Genomic DNA, 26,578 nt, shown 5'->3' with positions numbered 1-26,578 from the left:
GAGACCAGTAGTTTAAGACCAGACAGGTCAACATAGTGAGACCCTGTCTCTACAAAAGAGTAAAAATATTAGCTGTGTGGGTGCATGCCTGTCGTCCCAACTGCTCAGGAATCTGAGGCAGGAGGATTGTTTAAGCCTAGGAGTTTAAGGCTGCAGTGAGTTACAATCAAGCCACTGTGCTTCAGCCTGAGAAACATGGTGAGACCCAATCTCTTTTAAAAAAAAAAAAAAAAAAAAAGGTATGTATAAGTACCATAAGGTTTATAATAAAATAATAGTCCCTAGCTCCACCTCCAGGTCCTTTTCTCTACTAGGATTTCTTTTTAACTTCTTTAATAGTTTCTTCTGGCATTTAAGTCAATATTTCTAATAACATGCTTATACTGTTATTTCTTCATTTTAAATTTTAGACATTTAGCAAATGACTTCCTACTATGGCAGATGAAGATTTGACCTCTCTTACACTTCCCTCCCCACTTTGATCCCTTCTCAAATCCCTTCCTCCTCCCACCCTGCTTATCTGGTTATAAGTTCTGGTGAAATACTTAGGGTTGACTTTATTACAACAATGGAAATGTCATTAGTCACAGCTGAGCCACAGAGTGTATTATTGATATTTTCACTTACACTTTTTGCTTTGCCTCATATTTTTCTTTACTTTTTAAGTACCCACTACTAATTCAACCTTACATGTGTTACCAAGTTTATGAAGTACCTTTCAATCCAGTCAAACCCATCAATTCTACTGTTTTTTTTTTTCTCCTAGAGACCTCCCTCCTTAAGCCCCCTGTCCTCCTGCCAATCTGGATGACTGCCTGTCAAGCCCTGATGCACAGCTGTCAGTCATCCTATACCTTCCCACCAATACCCCGTTTGATCTTGGTCTATGTACTATAACAAAGTCCCAGTATTTCACAGGATCCTGTTGCCTGAATCCTCCAGGAAAAAAAGCAATCTACATTACAGAAAAATGAACCACATGCTGCCACAAAATAATTTCTTCTTTCCTGTGTCATCTTCTTTCTTATTTCCTAATTTTGATAGACCACACCTCCTTTCAGCTTTATACAAAAGGGTAGAGGGGCAGTAAATTCCATGAGATCCTGCCTGTCTGAAAATTTCTCTAGTCTTCTCTTACACGTTATTGATATTGTGACTATGTTTTATGTTCACAATAATTTTCTCCCAGAATTCTGAAGGGAGCAACACTAAAGTGAAGTGAACCAACACTAAAATGATCACCTGCCAGGCTGGGAGGGGACAGTCGCATGGGTGATCATTTTAGTGTTGCTACTGGACATCATTCTGGTTCCCAGTGCTTTATATATAACTTATTTTTTCTCTGGAAACATTTGGGATTCATGATAATATGCTTTGTTTTGGGTCCCTCCTACTTTATTACACTGGGTACTTAGTAAGCTCTTTCCGTCAGGAAGCTCGTGTTTTTCAATTCTGGGAATTTTCTTTTATTATTTATTTGATAATTTTCTCTCCTCATCATTCACTGCCTATTGTCTCTTTGCTTCTTGGTTTGCTCTTCAGGAGGGTTTATCTTCCAACTTTTCTACAGAATTTGTTTGTTTCTGCTATTTATGCATTTTTTAATTCCCAAGAGCTCTTCATGTTTTTCAAATCTTCCTTATTACAGCATTCTGTTCCTATATTATGAATGCAATAGCTTCTCTTATTTATCTGAGGATGTTGATGAGTTTTTGAGAGAACTGATGGTACTTTCCTTGAGTACCTTTTTTTTTTTTTTTTTTTGCACTTTTACGTTAGTGGCCTTTATGAAATGTCTAGCAATCCTTTACTGGCAGCTGCTGTTTAAGGCATACTTGGAGCTCTCTGTACATGGGCAGAGTTTGTCAGCAAGTGGGGCACACAGAAGGCAATCAGGTGGGCTTGCAGCTCTTTCATTAAAGGACTCACAGGGGTATTTGCAGGTCTGATCTTTTGTGCTGGTGAGTTTCCCCAGAAAGAAATTATCTATTTTTTTGCCTGGGGGTAAAAGGCTGTGGGACAGCATTATACAAAGAAGAGAAAGTGGGATAGGGTTCTCATTATTCAGTATGTAGATTCTTACTTAGTCTTGCTACTTTTCATACAGTGCTTAAGCCACATCCTCAAGTGTATAGCTGTTTCTGAATCTAGAACCTCTCTAATTAAGGCTCTCCAGAGGTTACTCTTGTCTTCTGCCAGGGTGGGAGGGGGCAGTCACATGGGTGATAAAGCTGGAGAAAGATTTTGGGGATCTAATTGCTCCTTACCTAAACTTATAACCAATCTTTTTCATTGCAGCTTTCAGATGTAGTTGATGCCTTTAATTCCTCTTTCTGGATTTCTGAGTCTTGCTTCTGATAGGCAGTTACGTTTCAGCTTTTTTCATTCTGCTCATTCAGTTAACAACTCTCCATCTGATTCCTATCTTCCTAATGTTGTCAAATCTCTCACCCTGCTGCCTTCTTTGCTCCCTTTCTGTCTTTGTGGTTTTATAGCATTTTTATTCTCTTACTGTCATTTTAGTAGTTTCAGGAAGGAAAAAGATAGGTTTCTTAATCTACCATGTTTAATAGGAAATTCATACTCTTTTCTGGGTTGTTCTTTTCATCAGATGTATAATAAACATCTTTCCACAGCAATAGAAATGCTATGTTATTTTAATGGCTGCTATTCCACTTTGTGACTATATAATAATTTATCTGATCAATACCTTATTGCAAGACCTTTATGTCATTCTGTTTATTTTTGTTATTAAAAACTCTAGGATGATGAGGATACTTGCAGCTAAATCTTTTACATACGTCCTTAATTACATCTTTAAGTTCATCAGACTCCTAGATATGGAAGTAGCCTATGGTATATACATTTCTAAGGCTTTCTGATACTCATCTGAGCAACTTAATATTCAGAATAAGTAACATCTTTGTCAGGTTAACACAAACATACACACACAAAGACAAACACCACTAAATTTTACTCAATCTGGTAAAGCTTTAGTTGGAGAGAAGTTTGAAACTGGTAGCCAGATCAGGTTCTTTACATCTACTGATTTCATTAATGCCTGTCATTTAAATCCCTTGTTATAATACCTCGGAGAATAATAAATTGACTATATAAAATAATTAACCTAAGAAATAAAAACAGGCAATTCATTTGTTTTAATATGCACACACACATGTGCATATAGAAGACAGACAGACAGACACACACACACATACATTTTAATACTAACCTACTTATAACCATAGCTGTTATAACAGGCTCCCAGCCTGAGTGGAGAACTGTTCTTGTGGCTGGATGTTTGGCAGCTATTATAATCCAAATAGGAGTTAAAGCCAAGAAAAAGACACCAACTAATGGAGAAATGTAGTAATAGGTCTCTAAAATTAAAAAAAAAAAAAACAGAGACAACATTTCAATCTCTCTTCTATGTAGCAGATCTAAATTATCAACATTTACTAGAAGGTATGACACAAACATATTAACACGCTATGCATTTTCGATAAACTTCAAACAAATTTATCTGTAGATAAGGTAAAAATATTAAACATTGTAACTAAAAATAACACATTAATTCAACAAACATTTATTAAAATAGTTACATAAACTACATGGAAAGAGCAATAATAACAATACAACAATAAGAACAAGAGTAAAAAAGCTAACATTTATTGGGCTCCTACTGTATACCAAGTACTATGCTAAATACTTTACATTCATCATCTCATTTAATATCCCCACCAATATAAAATAGATACTGTCATTTCTATTTTATGAAGAAACTGAGGCTTAGAAGCTTCAGAACACAGTAAAGAAATAGGGAGAACCAGAAGAAAATATGTATCTGACACCAAAGTTAGTGCTCTTAACTCTAAAGGCAAATAGGATATTGTTTTTGTCCACAGGGATCTTATAGTATAGGCAATCCATGAAATATTGGCTATCTACTGATAACAGATATCCAAGCTCCAAAATGAAATTGAAAAACTAGGTTAAAGGTAAACAGACTTCTTCACTGCGGAACTACTCGGAATCTTTAACATGTGAAGATGGAATATAGCACACTGTACTAACCATCACTTGCCCTGACTACCTAGTTTTCACCTCTAGGTCCAACTTAGCTTAAACAAGAAATTTAACTTCAGGTTTCAATTCCCTTATTTCTAAACTGGTAATAATAGTATCTATCTCATGAGGTTATTGTGAGTCTTAAGATAATTAATACATGTAAGTTAACTAGAATAGTGCCCTGGGGCATAGCTAACATTTGTTAAACATTTACTATTATTATCATTATCATCACCGTTAGCATTAACACCTTGCTTTTTCAGGAACACTGGGGTGAGATTGCCAGGCCTGTTATACCTACCTGTGGTAGACTGTCTTACTTGCTCACAAGCATTCATTCCCTCCCCAATCTTGCTATGTTTTCCTGTAGAGTATACCTCTTTGCCTTGTTGACCTTGGGCTTGGACATTTGTCTTGCTTTATGGACATGATGTGTGCCACCTCTAAGTAAAATTTTAAACGTGCTTTCAGAAATGACTAGATTCTTTATGTGCACATATGTGTGTGTATCTCAACTGCTTTCAGACACTAAATATGAGGCATTGCAAAGACTGTGATTCCTGAGAGAAGGAAAATAAATGAGATAATCCTTTTGATAGCCTCAGCTTTCTGCCTAAAGGCACATATAGGCCACAGGTCAGAGAGGGAGAACTTTGGTAGAGTGAGGCTGAGGCAGCAGGAATTTATGGGGTAGAATACTGAAAAAGAGGAAGCTATCCAAGAAAGGGCTTGAGAACTGAATTCTAAACCATGCATGCATAGGGCGAACTCCAAAAGGCTAGGACAAGAATAATTGGTGAGTTGTAAACAGAAAAATTTCCAGAGTTTACATAGGGCTGGATGTCATTCAAGATCTAACTCCTTAGAGAAGAGAGGCTTCTTTAACACTGAGAGCATTCAGTAGAGACCCTACTACATCTTAGTAGTAGGGCTAGCCCTAAAGTAAAATCTGCTCTAGAGCTGTCCCAATAAAACTAAAAGCAAGTCTTATGAAGCTCAAGCAAATCCACAAATAACTGCCTAAAATAACAAAGTCCAACATTCTGTAAAGAAAAACAAAGCAATCAAGCTCTTAACAACATTACATTTACAATGTCTAGCATCTAACCAAAAATTATTTTTTAAAGTTTAGAATAATATTTGGCCCCATTTACAAATTTAGCTAAATACCCTGAGAGATCCTATTTACTTTAGACATATGATGCATATCACAAATGTTTCCAAGTACTTAAGGTAATCTTTATAAACCTAATAAACAATGTATAAATATGGTAACTCAAGTTTTTATAAATATTGATATAATGTATACAAATTTGGTAAGATTTCTATTTAACAATCACATGAATAAGTCAATTACTTAAATACACTTTTTTTTTTTTTTTTTTTTTTTGAGGCAGGGTTTCGCTCTGTCTCCCAGGCTGGAGTACGGTGGCATGATCTTGGCTTGGCTCACTGCAACCTCCACCTCCTGGATTCAAGCAATTCTCCTGTCTTAGCCTCCTGAGTAGCTGGGACTTCAGGCACACACCACCACACCCGTCTAACTTGTATTTTTAGTAGAGACGGGATTTTGCCATGTTGGCCAGGCTGATCTCAAACTCCTGACCTCAAGTGATCTGTCTGCCTCAGCCTCCCAAAGTGCTCGGATTACAGGCATGAGCCACCATGCCAGGCCTTAAATATAAATTTTAAAATGGAATTAGATAACTGACATGTTACTCTAACTAGCTAAGTTACAAGTATATAAAATGGCATATAATTATTAATTCTATGAGTCTGATTCTCAATTCATATTTCATTGTAAATCTCCCTAGGGTTAAAAGCTGCATATCCCTTATTGAAAGTCTTATCATCTCAAGGCATTTTTTTGATAATATCATTTTAGCTGATCAAAGTTTCATTATTATCAGAGATTTCAGGTAGGATATTCCTGGCTTCTTCTCCATAATGCTAATTAATTTATTATGCAGAGTAAATACTTTTTAACTAAAAGGCAGAGTTTATCTCACAGTCCTGTAACCTACAGCCTTAGATTACTTAATCTAAGTTGAATGTTAATTTTTTATCTTACAGAACGCTGCAACCCTTATCCCAACTCTTATCTTTTATTGATTTTTGTATTTCTTTAGCGTCTTAAAATATTTTAAGATCTTTTCACCTATGACTAAAGATGCCTGAACTATAGAAACCCCAAATTTTTATTTTTTCCATATCACATAGGAACAAGCAATTATTATAGATATTAAAATAAACAAATTTTACTCCTAAGCTTTTGTATGGATTTGCCATCACATCTTGAAAATAATTATACTAACAAAATTAATTTTTGTATTTTCTTTTATTTAAAGAAATATGACTAATGCTACATTGTGTCATTTTCTCCATGATATTTTAAAGGATGAAAAAAACTTCCATTTGTTGAATGGATTCCCAGTTCTCCTTGTAAGTCAATAGATAAGGATAAATAACATCCCAGTTAGGAAGCATTTCAATCTACTAAAATGACTAAGGTTGCCAACAATCTCTTTAATATGACTAAATAGAAAACAAAATGCATCTTAAACCACTAAACACAAATGAAAAGAACTATTCTGCTAGGTCAGATCATCTTAATATTTTATTCTCAGGTCAAGAGAAGGGCACCCTACTAGACTTTAAAGAAGTTATCCTCAACATTAAATCTCTGGAAGGACTTCTGAAGTTGAAAAAAGCACCCACACCCCAGAATCACTGCCCTGAATTTTCAAAGAGGAGAAGAAATGCCTTAGGAAATAAACTAAAAATAATGAGCAGGCAGTTCCTTAAAAAGTTAAACAGAGTTCAACTTGACCCAGCAATTCTACTCCTTCATGTACACCCAACAGAATGGAAAATGTATTTACATAAAAACTTGTACATTACATAAAAACCTGAATGTTCATAGCAGCACTATCCATAATGGCCAAAAAGTGAAGCGACCTAAACGTTCATCAAATGGTGAATAAACAAAACATAATGTATCCATAAATTGAATATTACTTGGTCATTATGCTAAGTGAAAGATGCCAGACACAAAACATCACATATCATACGATTACTTTTATATAAAATGCCCGAATAGGCAAATCCAAAGAGAAGGTAGATTGGTGATTGTTAGAGGAGGGGTGGAATGAGGAGGAACTGCTAAAGTATTTTGTTTTGTTTATAGATAGGGTCTCACTTTGTCACCCAGGATGGAGTGCCATAGCATAATCTTGGCGCAGTGCAGCCTTGAACCCCTGGGCTCAAGTGATCCTCCCATCTCAGCCTCCCAAAGTGCTGGGATTACAGGCATGAGCCACCACGCCAGCCCCAGCATTTCTGTTTGAGGTGATGACAATGTTCTGGAATTAGATCACGGTGATGCTTATAGAATCTTATGAATATACCAAAACCCACTGAATTGTACACTTCAAAAAGGTGAATTACATGGCATGTGAATTACATCCAATTTTTGAAATTCCTCACAGAGGGGAAAACAGGAGGGAGGACTATATTCTTCAAAACTGTCAATGTCATTAAAGACAAAGGATATATATATACGTACATAGAGAAAGAGAACAAAAGATAAAGCAAATGGGGTAAAATGTTAACCTTAGGTGAATCCAGGTAAAGAGTATGCAGTTGATTTTTTTTTTTTGTACTGTTTTGATGTTTGCAACTATTCTATAAATATATTATTATCTTCAAATAAAAGTTTTTAAATGTTAAAATAGTGGGAAAACCATGATAAAACCCAAATTTCCAAATGATTTACTGTAAATGTGTTCTATTTCAATTACCTGCAAAATCCAACATGCCCATTCCCACCAAATTAAACCACATGGACAATTCTATAGGACCCTCCTAACTTATTCCCAGCTAACTTCTGATCTAATTTTGGTAGGTAGGGAAAATTACAAATATATTAAAAAGATGCTACAAACTTTCCTCTTTTTTGGATATACTGGTGTTTTATAGATGTCATAAAATTAAAGAATTACTTCTAGAAAACCATCAGTGACACAAGCAACAAGAAGAAACAGTCAATTAAAAGTCAACTATGAACTTCTGCATTCACATTAAAATGTAAAATCATCTTTCTTCTAAATGAAATACATTTAAAAGATCCCAGTTAAAATAATATTTTGTATTAAAATCTGGGTATATCATAATGGGTATTAGGGTAGGCGGAATAAAATCTATAATAATTCACAGAACCTGTTAATGCTACCTTATATGGCAAAGGGGGCTTTGTAGATTTGATTAAGTTAATAATTTTGAGATGGGAATATTATTCTGGATTATTTGTGTAAGCCCTAAATATAATCACAGATATCCTTACAGGAGGGAGGCAGGAGCAGATTTGGCTGCAGAAGAGGAAAAGGCAATGTGACCACAAAAGCGGAGACTGGAGTCATGTGGGTACCTGCCAAGAACACCGGCAGACAGCCATCAGAAGATGGAAAAGGCAAGGGACAGAGTCTCCCCTGAAACCACCCGAAGGATCCATCCCTGATGACACTTTGATGTTAGTCCTATATAACTCATTTTGAATTTATACTTAATTGTAATTGTTCTAGCTTCCAGAACTGTAAAAACAAAACAAACAAACAAAAAAAACCCAAAAAACATTTCTATTGTTTTAAGCCACAGGTTTTGTGGTAATTTGTTACAACAGCAATAGGTAATACATGCATATTTGAAACTTTTTGGAATTTTAAGCCTAATAAATGTCCATATACATTAATACTGATTCTGTAATATAGGCAAACTATAGAAAAGTAAAGATTAACACAGCAAAAGTGGTCTAAATTGCTCTGATGCCACCTAACTGGCAAACATAACTAGCATCTTTTGTGATTCACAGTTTTCACCTTTTGTATTATTGACGGCATTTCCCAACTGCTATTATATCATTTCATTAATAGTGTTCATCATTCTCACCCCAAATTCTTCTGAAATATGTAGCTGATTGACAATTTTTATATATTAGCTGTTTCTATGTAAACAACAAAGCAAATGGGCACTGTCAGTTGCAATTTTTTTCTAAATGCCCCTTAATAATCAATCTACATTTTCTCAGGGAACTGATATTCTAGAAATCACTCTAACCTAAGATGGTACAGTGCTAAAAATGCCTCAAGCATAGAGACATTTAAGATAAATTTAGATTCTATTCACACCACCCATTAAGGCAATGATATTCTAGAACGGTCTGTAAATATCCTAACAAGGATGCCACCCGGTTATTTACAGACCATTCTAGAATATCTCCATAGGAATGCAGTAACCTGAGGCTAACAGCTTCAGCTAAGCCATCTTTTTAAGTTAATCTTGAAAAATGAAAAATCAATTAACATTTTGCTTCTCAGATCTCGTGTAAAAATAAAAAATCTAATAATTTTTTCAAATCAATAAATATCATGTCTACACAGGAGTTATATAACCATGTAGTTATAAATATGTGAAAAGGAATTTTAAAATCTTCTTGGAATGTATGTAAACAGAAAGAAAGAGCAACAATCATGTGAACATATATTTTAGTTACTGGCCCAATATTGAATCCTGTTAATAGCTTTTAAAGATCACTAAATGTTTAAAGATTACTATATGAATGTATAAATGCCTTTATATTGTCCCTGCAAGCCATACAAAAGTATATCAGAATCCAGAGCTTAGATTACTCTCTGAACTTTCTATTTCCATTTGAAATAGATCTTTTCTAGCCATGTGTTACCATTTTTATTTTTCTATAGTTATACTAATTTCTAGATACTTTCTGCTAAGGCAAGATATCCTTCCAATGTTTCCCCAATACTATGTCCTCATCAAAATGATTTTTTTGTTACAATCTATTATTTTACTGGACAGTTACTGTGCCAAAATCATTCTGAATAACTTCTAATCATATTAATTAGAGTGCTTTCAAAAGGAATAAAGCATTTGGTGAAGTACTGTTTATTAAGCATCTATTTTGTATATGGCACTACAAAGAAATGAAATAAAAACACAGTTTTGTCCTCAAGAAGCTTATCTCCTCATAAGAGAAGGTACTACATTTACAGAAAAAGCTATAATGACCAGCTAAACATTAAACATGTCATAGAGAAGTGTCAATTATGTGCTATAGGAATTCAGAGGAGAAAAAAGATCACCTAAGATTAGGAAAATCTATAAATGTAACCTTTAAAAATAAGAAGGATTTGGACTGGCCTTGATGGGAAGAAGAGAATGAATTGGGGGAGGGGAATGAGTAATTAATTGAGGGAGGAGACTAAGTAAAAAAAATAGATAGTATATTAGATCAATAAAAGCTGAGTTTGGCTGGAGGAAAAGGTACAGAATGGGAGAAGCAGCCAGAAGCTTGAGAAGGTGTGCTTCCAACTGACTCCGAGAGGCCTAAATACCAGGCTAAAAACTTTAACTTTATCCATTAAGCAATAAAGAGTTACTCAGGGTGACTATAAAAAACAGTCAATTGGAATAAACAAAGTTTCGGGTTTGTTTGCTTTGTTCTTTGTTGGAGGAATAGAGAGGAAAAGGGGGAGAATTCCTTATTTACTTCAGGTATGAGAAATCAGCAAATTTTTGCAGGAGCTAAAGAAAGGCAGCACACATTGGTTGGGCGTGGTGGCTCACAGGTGTAATCCCAGCACTTTGGGAGGCCGAGGTGGATGGATCACCTGAGGTCAGGGGTTCGAGACCAGCCTGGCCAACATGGCCAAACCTCATCTCTACTAAAATATAAAAATCAGCCGGGAATGTTGGTGGGTGCCTGTAATCCTAGTTACTCAAGATGCTGAGGCAGGAGAACTGCTTGAGCCTGGGAGGCAGAAACTGCAGTGAGCCAAGACTGTGCCACTGCACTCCAGCCTGGGCGACACAGCAAGACTCCGTCTCCAAAAAAAAAAAAAAGAAAAGAAAGGTAGCACACATTGAATGGATACAGAGAACCTTAGTACATGTATGAAAGCTAACTGGACATGAGGGGCTAGTCAGTCATTTCAGAATACCCAGAATTCTGAGTAGTTGAATAATACTTTTTTTTTTGATACATACTTATGGTGTACAACTTGATGTTTTGATAGACATATATATATACTTATATGGTTAGTGATATAGTTAAATGGTTACTACAGTCAAGTGATTTAACATCTATTGTTTCCACTTTTTTGTGGTAACTGCATCTAAAGTCTGTCTTGGCAAAATTCTAGTTATAATACAATATTACTATAGTCCTCATGCTGTACAGTCATTGGATCTCTGGATTTATTCATCCTACATAACTACAACTTTGTACCCTTTGATCTACATCTCCCCATTTCCTGCCTAACCTCCACCCCAACCCTCATCCCCCATAACTACCATTCTACTCTTTGTTTCTATGTATCTGACATCTTTTTAAAGATTCTCTATATAAATGAGATTATGCAGTATTTTTACTTCTGTGTCTGGTTTATTTCACTTGACATAATGTTTTCCAGGTTCATTCATGTTGGTGCAAACAGCAGATTCTCCTTTTTTAAGACTGAATAATATTGCATTGTATATATACTATAATTTTGTTATTTACTCATCCATCAGGAACATTTAGGTTGTTTCCATATCTTGGCTATTGTGAAAAATGCTGCAATGAACATGAGAGTGCAAATATCTCTGTGAGGGGGTGATTTCATTCCCTTTGGATATATACCCAAAAGGGAGATTGCTGAGTCATGTAGTAGTTCTATTTTTATTTTTTTGAGGAACATCCACAGTTTTCCATTAAAACTGCACCAATCTACATTTCTACCAACAGTGTATAAGGATTCCTTCCCTTTTCTCCACATCCTTGCCATACTCATTATCTTTCGTCTTATTGATCATAGCCATTCTAACAGATGCAAGGTGATGTCTCATTGCAGTTTTGGTTTGCTTTTCTTTGATTAGTGACATTGAGTACATTTTCATACACTTGTACATCATTTTTATGTGCTCTTGGGGGAAATGTCTACTCAGGTCCTTTGCACAGTTTTTAACTGGATTATGTATTTTTTTTATATATTGAGCTGTGTGGGCTCCTTATATATTTTGTATATTAACTCCTTATCAAATATATGGTTCAAAAATATCATCTCCCAATCCATAGGATGCCATTTCCTTTTCATTTTGCAGATTATTTTGCTGTGCAGAAATTTTTTAATTTGGTGTAGTCTCACTTATTTTTGCTTTTATTGCCTGAGTTTTTGATGTGATATCCAAAAAATCATTGCCAAAGCCAACATCAAGGAGCTTTTCTCCTATGTTTCCTACTAGGAGTTACATGGCTTCAGGTCTTATGTTTAGGTCTTTAATCTATTTTTAGTTGATTTTTGTGTATGTGTAAGATAAAGGTCCAGTTTCATTCTTTTGCATATGGATATCCAGTTTTCCCAACACCATTTATTGAAGATACTATTCTTTCCCAATTGTGTCTTCTTGGTGCCCTTGTTAAAAATGTATATGCTTGGGTTTGCTTCTGGGCTCTCTATTATATTCCATTGTCTGTTCTCATGCCAGTACTATAACTGCTTTCACTACTATAGCTATGTGACATAATTTGAAATCAGGAAGTGTGATGCCTCCCACTTTGTTTTTCCTAAGATTCCTTTGGCTATTCAGGGTCTTTTGTGGTTCCATATGATTTTTATAATTCTTTTTTCTATTTCTGTGAAGCATGCCATCAAAATTTTGATAGGAAATGCATTGAACCTGTATATCGCTTTGGGTAGTATGGATGAAACTAATTCTTCCAAACCATAAACATGGAATAACTTTCCATTTATTTGTGTCTTCCTCAATTTATTTCATTAATGTTTAATAGTTTTTATTGTAGAGATATTTCACATCCTTGGTTAAATTTATTTCTAGGTACTTTAATTAACACATTGTGCTGTATCACACTGATTGATCTGTATATATTAAACCATACTTGCATCCCAGGGATGAATCCCACTTGGTCATGATGTACAATATTCTTTATGAATTATTGAATTCAGTTTGCTAGTATGTTATTGAAGATTTTTGCAGCTGTGTTCATCAGAGATATTGGCCTATAGTTTTCATTTCTGTCGTCGTTGTTTATATTGTTTTTGTTTTAGAGATGGGAGTCTCACTATATTGCCCAGGCAGGACTCCAACTCTCAGGCTCAAGTGATCCTCCCACCTCAGCCTCCAGAGTAGCTGGAACTACTGGTATGTGGCGCCACACCTAACTAGTTTTGTTTTCTTGTGTTATCTTTGGAAAATTGGTATCAGGTGATACTGACCTTATAAAATGAGTTTGGACTGGGTGCAGTGGCTCACACCTGTAATTTCAGCAACTCAGGAGGCTGAGGCAGAAGGATTGTTTGAGGCCACAAGTTTGAGACCAGCCTAGAAAATATAGTGAGACCCTGTCTCTAAAAAAAAATTTTTCAATTAGCCAGGCATGGTTGTATGTACTTGTAGTTCCTGATACTTGAGAGGCTGAGATGGAAGGACTGCTTGAGCCCAGGAGTTCAAGGATGCAATGAGCTATAATCATGCTGCTGTATGCCAGCCTGGGTGACAGAACAAGACCCCCATCTCTGAAAATAAAAATAAAGATAAATGAGTTTGAAGTATTCCCTCTAGTTCTAAGTTTTTGGAAGATAAGGATTGGTACTAATTATTTGAATGTTTGGTAGAATTCAGTCATGGAGCCATCTGGTCCTGGGCTTTTCTTTTTTGGGAGGCTTTTAATTATTACTTTAATCACTCTCTTTGTTATTGATTTGTTCAGGCTTGATTTCTTCCTCATTCAGTTTCAGCAGGTATATGTTTCTAAGAATTTATCCATTTCCTCTAGGTTATCTAATTTGTTGGCTTACAATTGTTCTTGATCATCTCTAGGGATCTTTTTTATTTCTGAGGTATCCACTGTCATGTCTCCACTTTTATTTCTGATTTTATTCATTTCAGTCTTCTCTTTTTTTTTCTTAGTCCAGCTAAGTCTTTGTCACTTTTATTTGTTAGAAGAGCCAACTAAATTTTGTTAATGTATTCTTTAGTTTTATTTCTGCACTGATCTTTATTTTATACATAACCATACATACATATATATATATTTATACATCATTTTCTAATGTATTCTCTAGATATTCTCTATTTGATTTATTTCTGCTCTTGTCTTTATTATCTGCTTCCTTCTGCTAACTTTAGGTTTACTTTATTCTTCTTTTTCTAGTTCCTTGAAGTGTAACATTTGGTTGAGATCTTTCTTCTTTCCAAATGCAGGTGTCTATCACTATAAACTTCCCTCTTAGAGCTGCTTTTGCTGTCTCCCTTAGGTTTTGGTATGTTGTGTTTCCATTTTCATTTGTCTCAATATAGATTTCTTCTTTGACCTCTTGGTTGTTCAGGAACATGATGTTTGATTTTCATGTTTTTGAATTTTCCAATTTTTTTCCTATTATTGATTCCTAGTTTCATACCACTGTGATCATAAAAGACACTTGATATGATTTCAATCTTCTTAAAGTCTTCTTTGTTAAGACTTGTTTTGTAGCCTAACATATGATCTATCCTGGATAATGTTCAATGTGCACTTGAAAAGACGTGTATTCTGCTGCTGTTGGATGGAATGTTTTGTGTATATCTGCTAGGTCCATTTGGTCTAAAGCGTAGTTCAAGTCCAATGTTTCCTAATTGATTTTCTGTCTAGATGATCTCTCCAGTGTTGAAAGTGGGGTACTGAAGTCCCCTGCTACTACTGTCTATTTTTCCCTTCATATATGTTAACAATTGATCATATATGTATTTAAGTGCTCTGATGTTATGTGCATATATATTTATAATTGTTACATCTTCTTGATGAATTGAGCCCATAAGACTTTTCTTAATATCCAGTTCTTTTGAGCACTATACAATACATGGCCTCTATAAAGCCTACTGCTATCATAAAATCCTCTTTTTATCTCTAAAGACTGCTAAGTATTTTCAATATAGTTCAGAAAATAAATCTGGTTTCCAAGAGTGAAGCTTCTCAGCAGGATGAATGGGGTCTTCAAATTTAAATGTGCCTGTTCCTAAGCTTTGTATTCAGAATAAAAACATAAGGCATCCGACTGCTGATCTTATGAGGCCCCCTAGTGCTCACAGAGAAGGCACTTTTGCAATCTGAATATAGACACTTTAGAAATATCTTTAACTCTTAAATGAACTATGGAATTGATCTGTAGCACAGTAAGAAACATCTCTTTAGGGGAATCAATGATGCAGAAAAAATGGAAAAGACCATTTTAGTTAATTCATCTTGAATTACTTTGAGCCAACATTCAGAAGACAAGCATTAGAAAATCTTAAGTAATATTTAATAATAGTATTTTTCTTTTTTTTTAATTTTTTAATTTTTTATTTTTTTTATTTTAAGATGGGGTTTCACCATGATGGCCAGGCTGGTCTTGAACTCCTGACCTCAGGTGATCCACCCACCTCGGCCTCCCAAAGTGCTAGAATTACAGGCGTTAGCCACAGCGCCCGGCCAATAATATTATTTTTCAAAATCATGATCTGTGATAGTAACATTCCATTTTACTTTATTTCTTGATCCAGTTAAATTATTAATGCATCACTATATAACATTCAAAATATTCGAAGCTTTAGATAGCAACACATTATGATTACATCTTTTATAAGGAGAGTTTATCCCTTGCATAATTTTAAAATATAAAATTTTAGGCAGGGCGCAGTGGCTCACACCTTTAATCCTAGCACTTTGGTAGGACAGGGCAGGCGGATTGCCCAAGCTCGGAAGTTTGAGACCAATCTGGGCAACATAGCAAAACCCCGTCTCTACTAAAAATACAAAAAATTAGCCGGGCATGGTGGCGTGCACCTGTAGTCCCACCTTCTCGGAAGACTGAGGCACAACAATCACTTGAACCCTGGAGGCGGAGGTTGCCTTGCTACTTGGGAGGCTGAAGCAGGAGAATTGCTTGAACCTAGGAGGCGGAAGTTGCAGTGAGCCTAAATTGTGCCACTGCACCCCAGCCGGGGCAACAGAGAGATACCCTGTCTCAAAAAATTAATTAATTAATTAATTAAATGTAATTAAATTGTAAAGGTCAGTGTGCATTATTTCCCTCAGTAGTTGTTTATCTTCTGAAATCTCATAGTGCTTACATCTGTAACATTATAACAATTGTCATGTTTATCATGGTAACATTCTTCAATGGCATTCTCTTTCTTACTTTCTTACCACTGTCTTTAACTGAGGAGATATCTGGTATTTACAAGCAGCTGCTTATAAATAATGTGTTATAAATAAAAATGTGCTATAAATGACTTAGTAGTAATTTAAATACCCAAAGCTGCAAATAACATACCTGTATTTGTTATGTATTTAGGGGAACCCATCTCAGAACCACTACCAGCCCTCCATCCCTACCCCACCCTCTATGTTCCTGGGCAAACCCACAGAATTTGTCCTTTTAATTAAATTTAGACATAATCCTTTATCCTCTTCTACTTCTCTTTTCCTCTCTCTTTCCTCCTCCTCAAATTGGGAGAGACTTATCTAATTAGTAATACTAGGGAAAGGGGCACTAATTCATGCCTAACTCATGATGTTACTGGTTTTCTCTTTTGAGATACAGCCTATTGGTGACAGTCTCTATTCCCCAATACAGCTAACAGCTTGTTCTATGGGGTGAGGACTAAAAGTTGTCCAGCTGTCTGCCTGAGACTGTGTGGGTGAGTTTAATAGAGTAGAAGAAGAATATCAAGTCACATTTTCTAATACTAGCCATAAGCTAATATTTCAATCCCTGACTTCAGCAGCTATTTCTAAATTGTATAATAATTTAGAGAAGGAAAAAGTCTTATCAATTTATCATCCAAACAATGTACATTAGAGCAGATTTAAGATTATCCCTTTAATAACATAACTTATTTTCTGTGCTTTTTTTGAGTGGGAGAGAAGGGAATTAAGTGTTGTCCTTAAAATACTTGGACGTGTATCATTCTTTGCAAATTGCCCAACATCAAAAACCCAAGACCTTTGGGAACAGGAGTTTATATTTAGGCCATTGATCATTTATTGTCTTATACCTCACTTAAAGTGGATGGAACTTTATCTTCTAAATGAGAGAAATGTTTCTTAAACATATACACCAAGTCTTATTAAATATTGTTTTTATGCCACTCACTAAATAACTTAAGGCAATTTTATATAATAAGCTTCTTTGATAGCTAAAAAAGTCACAGAAAACTACTGCCATTGGTTAAAGCCCTTTCTTTATTTCGAGAACAGATATCTGAGACCCTTGGCTTCTTCAAACGAAACGTGCTTTAGATTTATTTTAAAGTATACCATAAATCTGTATAGAATGCATGAACATATGTGAGGCTATGTGAACAAATGTTTGCCTCTGGCTTGGCTTATATACTCATTTTTTTTCTTGTATTACTGTTAGTTTCTATTTCAATTTGGCATCTAAAAATAATAAAAACCAAAATGAACTTTTAGCATTTAATCAATGCTCACAAATCATATTTATTTACCATTTGCCATTTACCCAGAATATAAATTTGCATTAAAACAATTCATTAGATTCCATAAATACTCTATCACTATTCATCAAGAATTACATATATGACTCCAACTTTACACAGCATTCAGGCTAATTTTCATGGTGATGTTTTTCCTTTTTGTTAACTGCCATGAAGCTACTTATTGGTGTGGGTTTATGATGGGGAAAAAAACATTCCATTGGCAAATTTTTAGTACCACTTATAAGCTTATATTCTGAGACGGCTCTATGCAGAGAACACTGCAGGTTGACTCCTAGCTGCTGTACATTTAGAGGAAAGGACAGAAATCACAAAGTATGACAAGCCTGTGTTCAACTTTTTTACTAGTAGTTGCATAAACTTGGATAATATACATAACTTCTGTGATCCTTGGTTTTCTCCTCTAAAATTAGAGATGATAATCCTTATTTTATAGAGTTTTAAACTCAACGAGAAGAAAAGGTGAGAACCATAACACATAGTAGGCATAAAACAAACGACAGTTATCCTAATCAGTCTCAACAACAGTTCTAATGCAAACGAAGTCTACCATGGGATTCATGGCATTAGTGCCAACATATTTATTTAAAGAGACTTGAGACAACACATAGTATTTAGTTTTAAATCAACTTACCAAGACAGGAGTATAAACCCTGACTTATCCAAGCCAATATGGCAAGAGTTATAAGGTCACCAAAACTAGCAGCAATGGGTGTAGCAACATTATCAGGATTTATACCAGTCTTCTTTGAACCAACGATAACCCCAACCATTATTATTCCTAGAAGAAAGAATGTTCATTACGTTTTAGGCAATGATTTAAAGAAAATCAATCCCCAAATACCAAAATGTGTAGGATAGACAAACAGCATATCAGTTCCCGTTAGACTGCTTAGATAAGCTGACTAAAGCAAACAAAACATTTACTCTAATGCTTTGGCAAAATGCCTTTCAACAAACTCCAAGTGGGAATCATAGAAAATTTAAGAAGTTCAGTGTTGCATTTAGAGGTGTGAAAGCTACTAAAATTATGTTAAAGCTAAAATTTCAAATTTAGTGACATGTATATCTTAGATGTAATGTATTTGTGTATATTGAATCCAAAGATTTTAATTTTAACCCTCAAATAAAGTATGAAAGCATAAAAAAAAAGGTGAGTCATATTTATATGTACAACTGCGAAGAAGACCAACAAAACCAGATTTGTTCACATATGGTAGCTAGAAATGCTTGCTTCGTTTTATTATTATAATAATAATAATTATTATTATTTTGAGATAGCGTCATGCTCTGTTGCCAGGCTGGAGTGCAATAGCCTGATCTCAGCTCATTGCAACCTTTGCCTCCCAGGTTCAAGTGACTCCCCTGCCTCAGCCTCCCAAATAGCTGGGACTACAGGCACACACCACTATACCCAGCTAATTTTTGTGTTTTTAGTAGAGATGGGGTTTCACCATGTTGGCCAGGACGGTCTCTATCGCTTGACCTCGTGATCCGCCCACCTCGGCCTCCCAAAGTGCTGGGATTACAGGTGTGAACCACCATGCCTGGCCTTGTTTTATTATTTAAAGGCATTGAAGTATTAAATAGCAGGACATAATTAAATTTTAAAACACTTAAGGCCGGCCGGGCGCGGTGGCTCACGCCTGTAATCCCAGCACTTTGGGAGGCCGAGGCAGGTGGATCACGAGGTCGAGAGATCGAGACCATCCTGGTCAACAAGGTGAAACCCCGTCTCTACTAAAAATACAAAAAATTAGCTGGGCATGGTGGCGCGTGCCTGTAATCCCAGCTACTCAGGAGGCTGTGGCAGGAGAATTGCCTGAACCCAGGAGGCGGAGGTTGCGGTGAGCCGAGATCGCGCCATTGCACTCCAGCCTGGGTAACAAGAGCGAAACTCCGTCTCAAAAAAAAAAAAAAAAAAACAAAAAAAACACTGAAGGCCACAACACAAGAAACAATCTTTGTAAAAGATATTCTTTAAACCTGAAGTTTCTGTCTATAAACCTACAAGAAAACAGAAGATGAAAATTTAACTGTGTACTTGTGCTTTTACATCCTAATTTTCTTAAATCATACAAATGAGATAAAACTGTTAACATGTATATTCACACCAAATTGTGTATTTTCTCACATCAAGATACTCATTAAGAGGATGTAGTACAGAGAAAACTTTAAATGTGCTAACCACAAATCAAAATGAAAGCCTAAATATGGCTATGGGAAAAAAAAGAACAGAATTTCACTGCATTTTTAGAGTTAAAATGTTTTTGTTCCAGCATACTCATTTTATAGATAATAAAACTGAGGTCCTGTAGAGTAGGGCTTAAATTCTTGCCTAAAGCTACACAGCTTGTGACTCTAGCCCGGTGTTTTTTACTCTACCTATTAAAGTCAAAATTTTAATAAGCAGAAATTTTGTCTCATCAAACAATGTCTTACATTTTAATATTCTGGAAGCTTTTAAGATTACTAGACTTACCTTTCCCATAATATCATTGAAAAAGAAAAAAAGCAATGGCAGAAAACTTGAAAGTACATTATGCAATATTCAAACAAGATGTAATTGCTTAGAATCTTTTTCCAAAATCAGCATATTTAAAGATGTATATGGGAAGTTCTCCGATACATAGTACCATCTATAGCTTTTAAGCTGAAAACAAACTTTTGCATGTATCATAGTCCAGTGGAAAGAGCTAGGAGTCAGGAAACTTGGGTTTTAGTTCTGATTCTGCTGGTAACAAGTTGATGAGATTGGACAAGTCATCTTACCTAAGTTTTCTCACCTACAAATATGGCTAAGAGTTTCTACTTTACATATACTAAAGTGGTTATAAAGGTGAAGTTATCATAAAATTAGAACACACATTATTCAAAGTAAGAAGCTTTAAAATTCTGAATTTTTGGAAGTTTTGCAAAGCTTTCAGATACTTGTTAGGCTAAAAAAATGAAAGAAAATTCAGAGAGAAAAAAGAAGCAAATGAGCCTAAAAGCATAGCATGCTGATGGTATAACACTTTTTTGTATCAAAAATTTAATTTTCCAATAGCTTAACTTCACTCTGTTTTGGTCAATTTTAACTTCATTCCATGTAGCAATTCTTTAAAAAGACAAGAAACTACCCCAATATAATTAAAGTGCTAAACCAAAATGCTTAAAAATATTTTGGAAGTCAAGCCATAATTTTAATAAGATTCCCCTAAGTTCCCAGAACCTAGCCAAAAAAGTTAGCTGCATTGTATGATCACCTAATGTGATAATAATTCATTTAAAACTTTGCTGGTGATATAAGGGCAAGAAAATGACAATTATAAAATTAAAAAAAATGAAGTCTTTATGATTATGATTCCACAATAAGCTAATTCTCTAGTGTAAAGTTCACATTAATAAATATAAAGAAGAATAACGCTAATAAAAGTTCTAAAGTAGTTAATTTTTAAAACCTTCTGGCTCTTTAAAATTCTACAGCCAACAATATGCTGTCTTAAGCATAGGGTTATATTTGTATTGCCACAGAAACAGGGAAGAAATTTTTCTTGAAATCTGAAACAACAAAATTTTAACAGAAGACGGCTTTTGAAATCCAGAATTCCTGGAACACTTGTTACTCAAGTGATAAGCCAGTAAATCCCCTGCATGATGTCCAGAAAGGAGTTTCTCAATCAATTTGACTTATAGGAACAAATGAATGTCTAAGTGCTGCTGATCCTGATCTTTTTGGGGAACTATAATGGAGTATCTAAGGCCAGGAGACAACCTCAGAAAAGCCTGTTCTACACTAAGGTTTATAAATAATAAAATATAAATATATCTGGAATAATTAGGGCATTTTTAAAGTTTGTAGATAAGTTTTTTCTGTTGTTTTCATAACAAACAAGTATCATTTAAATAAAAATAGTCATCATCTTAAGAAATAAACCATGTAAATATAAAAGGCTATAGAGTAGACATTTATAAATTCACTTACCCTGCAGAAGAGATGCAATGAAGGCAGTTGCCACACTGCTAGAGCACAAAAGTATGGAATGATCAAGGTAATATTTTCCTTCTGGAATCCAGCCCAATATAATTGCTGCCACAGCTGCTAGAAAACCAACTACTGTTGCCTGAACCTAAAAATTTTTTTATAAATCCAACTGAATTATTCACTTTAAAAACACAATTTAAAATTTTAATTATGTAACTATTACTACAAAAAGTCAGAAAAAAAGTATTGCATAAATGAGCTACATTACCTTTTAGAGTAGTAACAATATTTTAGTTTTAATATTCCCTAAAATGGTGGGTTCTCAAACTGCCCGGATGATCTGGGGACAATTGGTACGGAATGGAGTCCAGGAATCTGTTTTTAACAAGCACCCCAAGTGATGCTGATGGTATAAGTCATAGATTACCTAAGAAAATGCCACCTTCAGACTGAGAAGTACCCAATCCACACATCTGAAGTCTGACTCTAGAGGTAGTGTTGGCAAGAGATTGGAGTTTATAATCGAACAAGGAGTTTGACTCCTGGTTCTAGCACTTAATTTTGCAGCAAATTATTTAAATTGATTCATTCAATGAGTATTTATTTAGATTCTACTATGTATAATGTGCTATGTTTTGTGTTGGGCTACAGCAGTGGTCAACAGATTTATTCCCTGCCCTCACAGAGGTCTTGGTCAGTGGGAGAGACAGACATTTGAAAATAACCTCACAAATAAGCACAATTGTGATTAGTGCTATGAAAATTTCAGTTCCTCATTAGTAAGCCAACAATGATAACCTCAAACTTTGTGATTTAAATTAATTATATAAATATATAAAGTGCTTTGCACAGTGCTAACACAAAGCAACACTCAAAAAACCCACAACTAAAAAAGAACACTGATCTCCAGCTCAGATTCAGATTAATAGGATGTCAGAACTAAAAGTAACCCTAAGGGAATCATCTATTACACTCATTTTTAGCTGTGTTTGTGTCATGGGCTCTTTTGACAATCTGGTAAAAACTCTATAGAATGGAGTTCTCTTTCTCTAGGCAAACACAGAGGCATTCAATATTTTGAGTAGAATTACTTGGTGTTCATGGACTCTCTGAAGCCAATCCATGTGCTGGAATCGAGGGCTCCAAGTAAAAAATTCCTGAGGTAGGCATATGGTAAATCAACAGAAGAGCCAGGACTAAAGAGTCCAGGTATCCTGGACTCCAGCCCCATGATCATGTATTAATATTATAGCTCCTGTAGATGTCATTCACAGATTCAGAGCTGAGGTTCAAACTAATAAGCGCCATGTAGCAATTAAAACATTTCAGTATTTTCATTCTAGTTAGTAAATAACGTAATTACACTTTAAAGCAGTAAAATTAATTTATGATATAAATTCTAGCATTATGATTCCAAGTCTTGTCTGGTTTGACATTGGAACACAGGGCTAGAGAGCCTACTACAGACATCATGGTATGTATATATGTATGTATACATGTACAGGTCTATCAATTTCTGAGAAAATAAAAGCACAAGCTGAGATGAGGAAGTTAACTGAAAAATGACTAATTGTACCCAAGAGAAAGTGATGTCTGGGTTCTACTAGTAGATGGGAAGGTTAATAGGGGCCATAGGCCTGAAGAGATGTTGGTAAGGGACACGTCCCTCCTGGTGAGGCAACAGTTCCTCAGATGGGACCGGAGACTTTGGTTTATTTGACTACTTATGTATTGGTCCAGGAGGCCATTCTGTACAATCATGACAAAGTCTGTGACAGGCGATCTGCCTGGGACTCCATTTAATAGTGAGAAGAGCACATCCCTGAGCAAGTAGGAGCATGGGCCTCCTCTGTGCTTTCTACTCTTCTCTTTTTCTACCCTCCATGGCCAGTCTCCAGGCAGAAGAAACTTGTGCCAACCCACCCTACTCCCCTCCCCACACTCATCTTCTACTCCTTCACAAGTGTTAGCAGAAGCAGCCTCGGGAAGAAAAAACCCTCTCCCCCAACCACTACCCCCACTGCCCCATTGTCTTTTCTTCTCACTTTTGTCTACTTGTGACTGGGCTTCAACCAATTGCTGCCCCACTGGCTGGCACCAGATGTGTCCTGAGGGACCTGGTTGGGGTTCCCTGTTCTTCATATTCATACATCCTTGGTGAAGTAGGGTACATAAAGACACAGGCTTCAGGTTATGGCAATTAAGAGTCAATGAATCCCTTGTCTGACTCCCATCTTGACTGACAGTTGCAGGGAGAGAGGATGATAAGGGAAAAGTAACGAATGGGAGGAAAAATGAAAAGTTGAGATGAAAACTGTTAGAATAATTTGACAAATAATTTACACTACAACTTATATTACTTTGTAAGAGTTCAGGATATTTAAAAATAAATGGAATATATTTTCAAATTTTATATATTATTTAGAGTACCCTACTGGTTGTTAAATATTTTTATTATTACCCCTGCATAGATTCCTACAATTTCAAGCTGAAAAAGATCTTAGGCATCTCTAACGCAATGATGATATTTAAAGAGGAAAGTGACTTTCACCACTGTTATTTAACATAGTACTAGAAGTTCTAGTTAAAGCAAGCATAAAAGAGAAAGAAACAAAGGGCACCTATATTGGAAAGTAAGAAGTCAAATTATCCTTATTTGCAGATGATATAATCTTATATTTGGAAGAACCTAAAGACTCCACCAAAAAACTATTAGACTGATAATAAATTCAGTAAAATTGCAAGATACAAAATCGACACACAAGAATCAGTAGCATTTCTATATGCCAACAGTGAATAATCTGAAAAAGAAATTAAGAAAGTAATCCTATTTACAATAGCTACAAGGAAAATAAGATACCTAGAAATAACCAAAGACATGAAAGATATCTACAATAAAAACTATAAAACAGACCGGGTGTGATGGCTCACACCTGTAATCCCAACATTTTGGGAGGCTGAGGCAGGTGGATCACCTGAGGTCAGGAGATCGAGACCAACCTGGCCAACATGGTGAAACCCAGTCTCCACTAAAAAGACAAAAATTAGCCAGACATGGTGGCACACCCAGGTAACCCCAGCTGAGGTGGGAGAACTGCTTGAACCTGGGAGGCCAAAGCTGCAGTGAGCTGAGATTGTGACACTGCACTCCAGCCTGGCAGCCTGGGTGACGGAGCAAGACCTCGTCTCAAAAAAGTGGGAGAACTGCTTGAACCTGGGAGGCGAAAGCTGCAGTGAGCTGAGATTGTGCCACTGCACTCCAGCCTGGCAGCCTGGGTGACGGAGCAAGACCTCGTCTCAAAAAAAAGAAGAAACCAAAAAAAAAAAGCAAAAAAAAAAAAAAAAAAACCTATAAAACATTGATGCAAGAAATTGAAAAGGACATCAAAAAGTATAAATATGTTCATGGATTAGAAAAATCAATATTATTAAAATGTCCATACTACCCAAAGCAATCTACAGATTCAATGTAATCCCTAATCAAAATGCCAATGACTTTTTTCACAGAAATAGAACAAAAAAACTTAACATTATGTGGAACCACAAAAGACTCGGAATAGTCAAAATTATCAGAAGCAAAAAGAACAAAACTGGAAGAATCACATTATCTGACTTCAAATTATACTACAGAGTTACAGTAACCAAAACACAGTACTGGCATAAAAACAGACACAGACCAATGGAAGAAAATGGAGAACCAAGAAACAAATCCATGTATCTACAGTGAACTCATTTTTGCCAAAAGTGCCAAGAACATACACTGAGGAAAAGACATTCTTTTTAATAAGTGGCGCTAAGAAAACTGGGTATCCATATGCAGAAGAAACAAGACCCCTATCTCTTACCATATACAAAAATCAAATCACAATGGATTAAAGACTTGAATCTAAGACTTCAAACTATAAAACTACTACCCAAAAACATCAGGGACACGCTCCAGGACATTGGTCTGGGCAAAAATGTATAGAGTCATATCCCACAAGCACAGGCAACCAAAGCAAAAATGGACAAATGGGATCGTATCAAGTTTAAAACCTTCTGCACAGCAAAGAAACAACCAACAAAGTGAAGAGACAACCCACAGAACGGGAGAAAATATTTGCAAACTACACATCTAACAAAGGATTCATAACCAGAATATATAAGGAGCTCAAACAAATCTATAGAAAAAAACTAATAATCTGATTTTAAAACGGGCAAAAGATCTGAATAGACATTTCTCAACAGAAAGCATACAAATGGCAAACAGGTATATGAAAAGTTGTTCAACAACACTGATGGTCAGAGAAATGCAAATCAAAACTACAATGAGATATCATCTCACCCCCATTAAAATGGCTTTTATCTGAAGGATGGGCGATAACAAATGCTGGTGAGGCTGTGGAGAAAAGGGAACTCTCATACACTGTTAGTGGGAATGTAAATAGCACAAGCACTATGGAGAACAGTTTGGGAGGTTCCCCAAAACACTAAAAGTAGAGCTACCATATGATCCAACAATCCTACTGCTGAGTATATAATCCCAAATAAAGGAAATCAGTATGTCAAGGAGATATCTGCACTTCCATGTTTGTTGCAGCACTGTTCACAATGGCCAAGATTTGGAAGCAACTAAGTGTCCATCAACAGATCAATGGATAAAGAAAATGTGGTGCTTATACACAATGAAGCACTATTCAACCATAAAAAAGAATGACATCCTGTCATTTGCAACAACGCAGATGGACCTGGAGGTCATTATGCTAAGTGAAATAAGCCAAGCAGAAAGACAAACATTGGATGTTCTCACTTATTTGTGGGATCTAAAAATCAAAGCAATTGAACTCATGGAGATAGAGAGTGGAAGGATGGTTGCCAGAGTCTGGGAAGGGGTACTAGGAGGGTGCAGGGGAGGTAGAGATGGTTAATGGGTACAAAAAAATAGAATAAATAAGACTTAGTATTTGATAGCACGGCAGGGTGACTTTAGTCAATAATAATTTAATGGTACAT

General features: G+C 35.6%; 1 protein-coding gene across 6 annotated transcripts in view; it reads right to left on the bottom strand.

The window, feature by feature from the left end:
• Nucleotides 1-26,578, bottom strand: part of SLC41A2 (solute carrier family 41 member 2) — a 148,737-nt gene that overhangs the window by 61,287 nt on the left and 60,872 nt on the right. For all 6 annotated transcript variants that reach the window (XM_021675547.2, XM_012469199.3, XM_012469200.3 and 3 more), the window contains exons 5-7: nucleotides 21,587-21,731; nucleotides 18,254-18,400; nucleotides 3,233-3,380 (exon numbers count right to left, since the gene is read on the bottom strand). In XM_021675547.2, coding sequence (XP_021531222.2) covers nucleotides 3,233-3,380; nucleotides 18,254-18,400; nucleotides 21,587-21,731 — 440 coding nt within the window. The remainder of the gene's footprint in view (nucleotides 1-3,232; nucleotides 3,381-18,253; nucleotides 18,401-21,586; nucleotides 21,732-26,578) is intronic.

This window comes from Aotus nancymaae, unplaced genomic scaffold (genome assembly GCF_030222135.1).
Source record: "Aotus nancymaae isolate 86718 unplaced genomic scaffold, 86718_ANA_hifiasm-v0.15.2.pri h1tg000021l, whole genome shotgun sequence".
NCBI lineage: Eukaryota > Metazoa > Chordata > Mammalia > Primates > Aotidae > Aotus > Aotus nancymaae.
The sequence above is the reverse complement of the archived record's forward strand: the minus strand, read 5'-3'. Positions and strand labels throughout refer to the sequence as shown.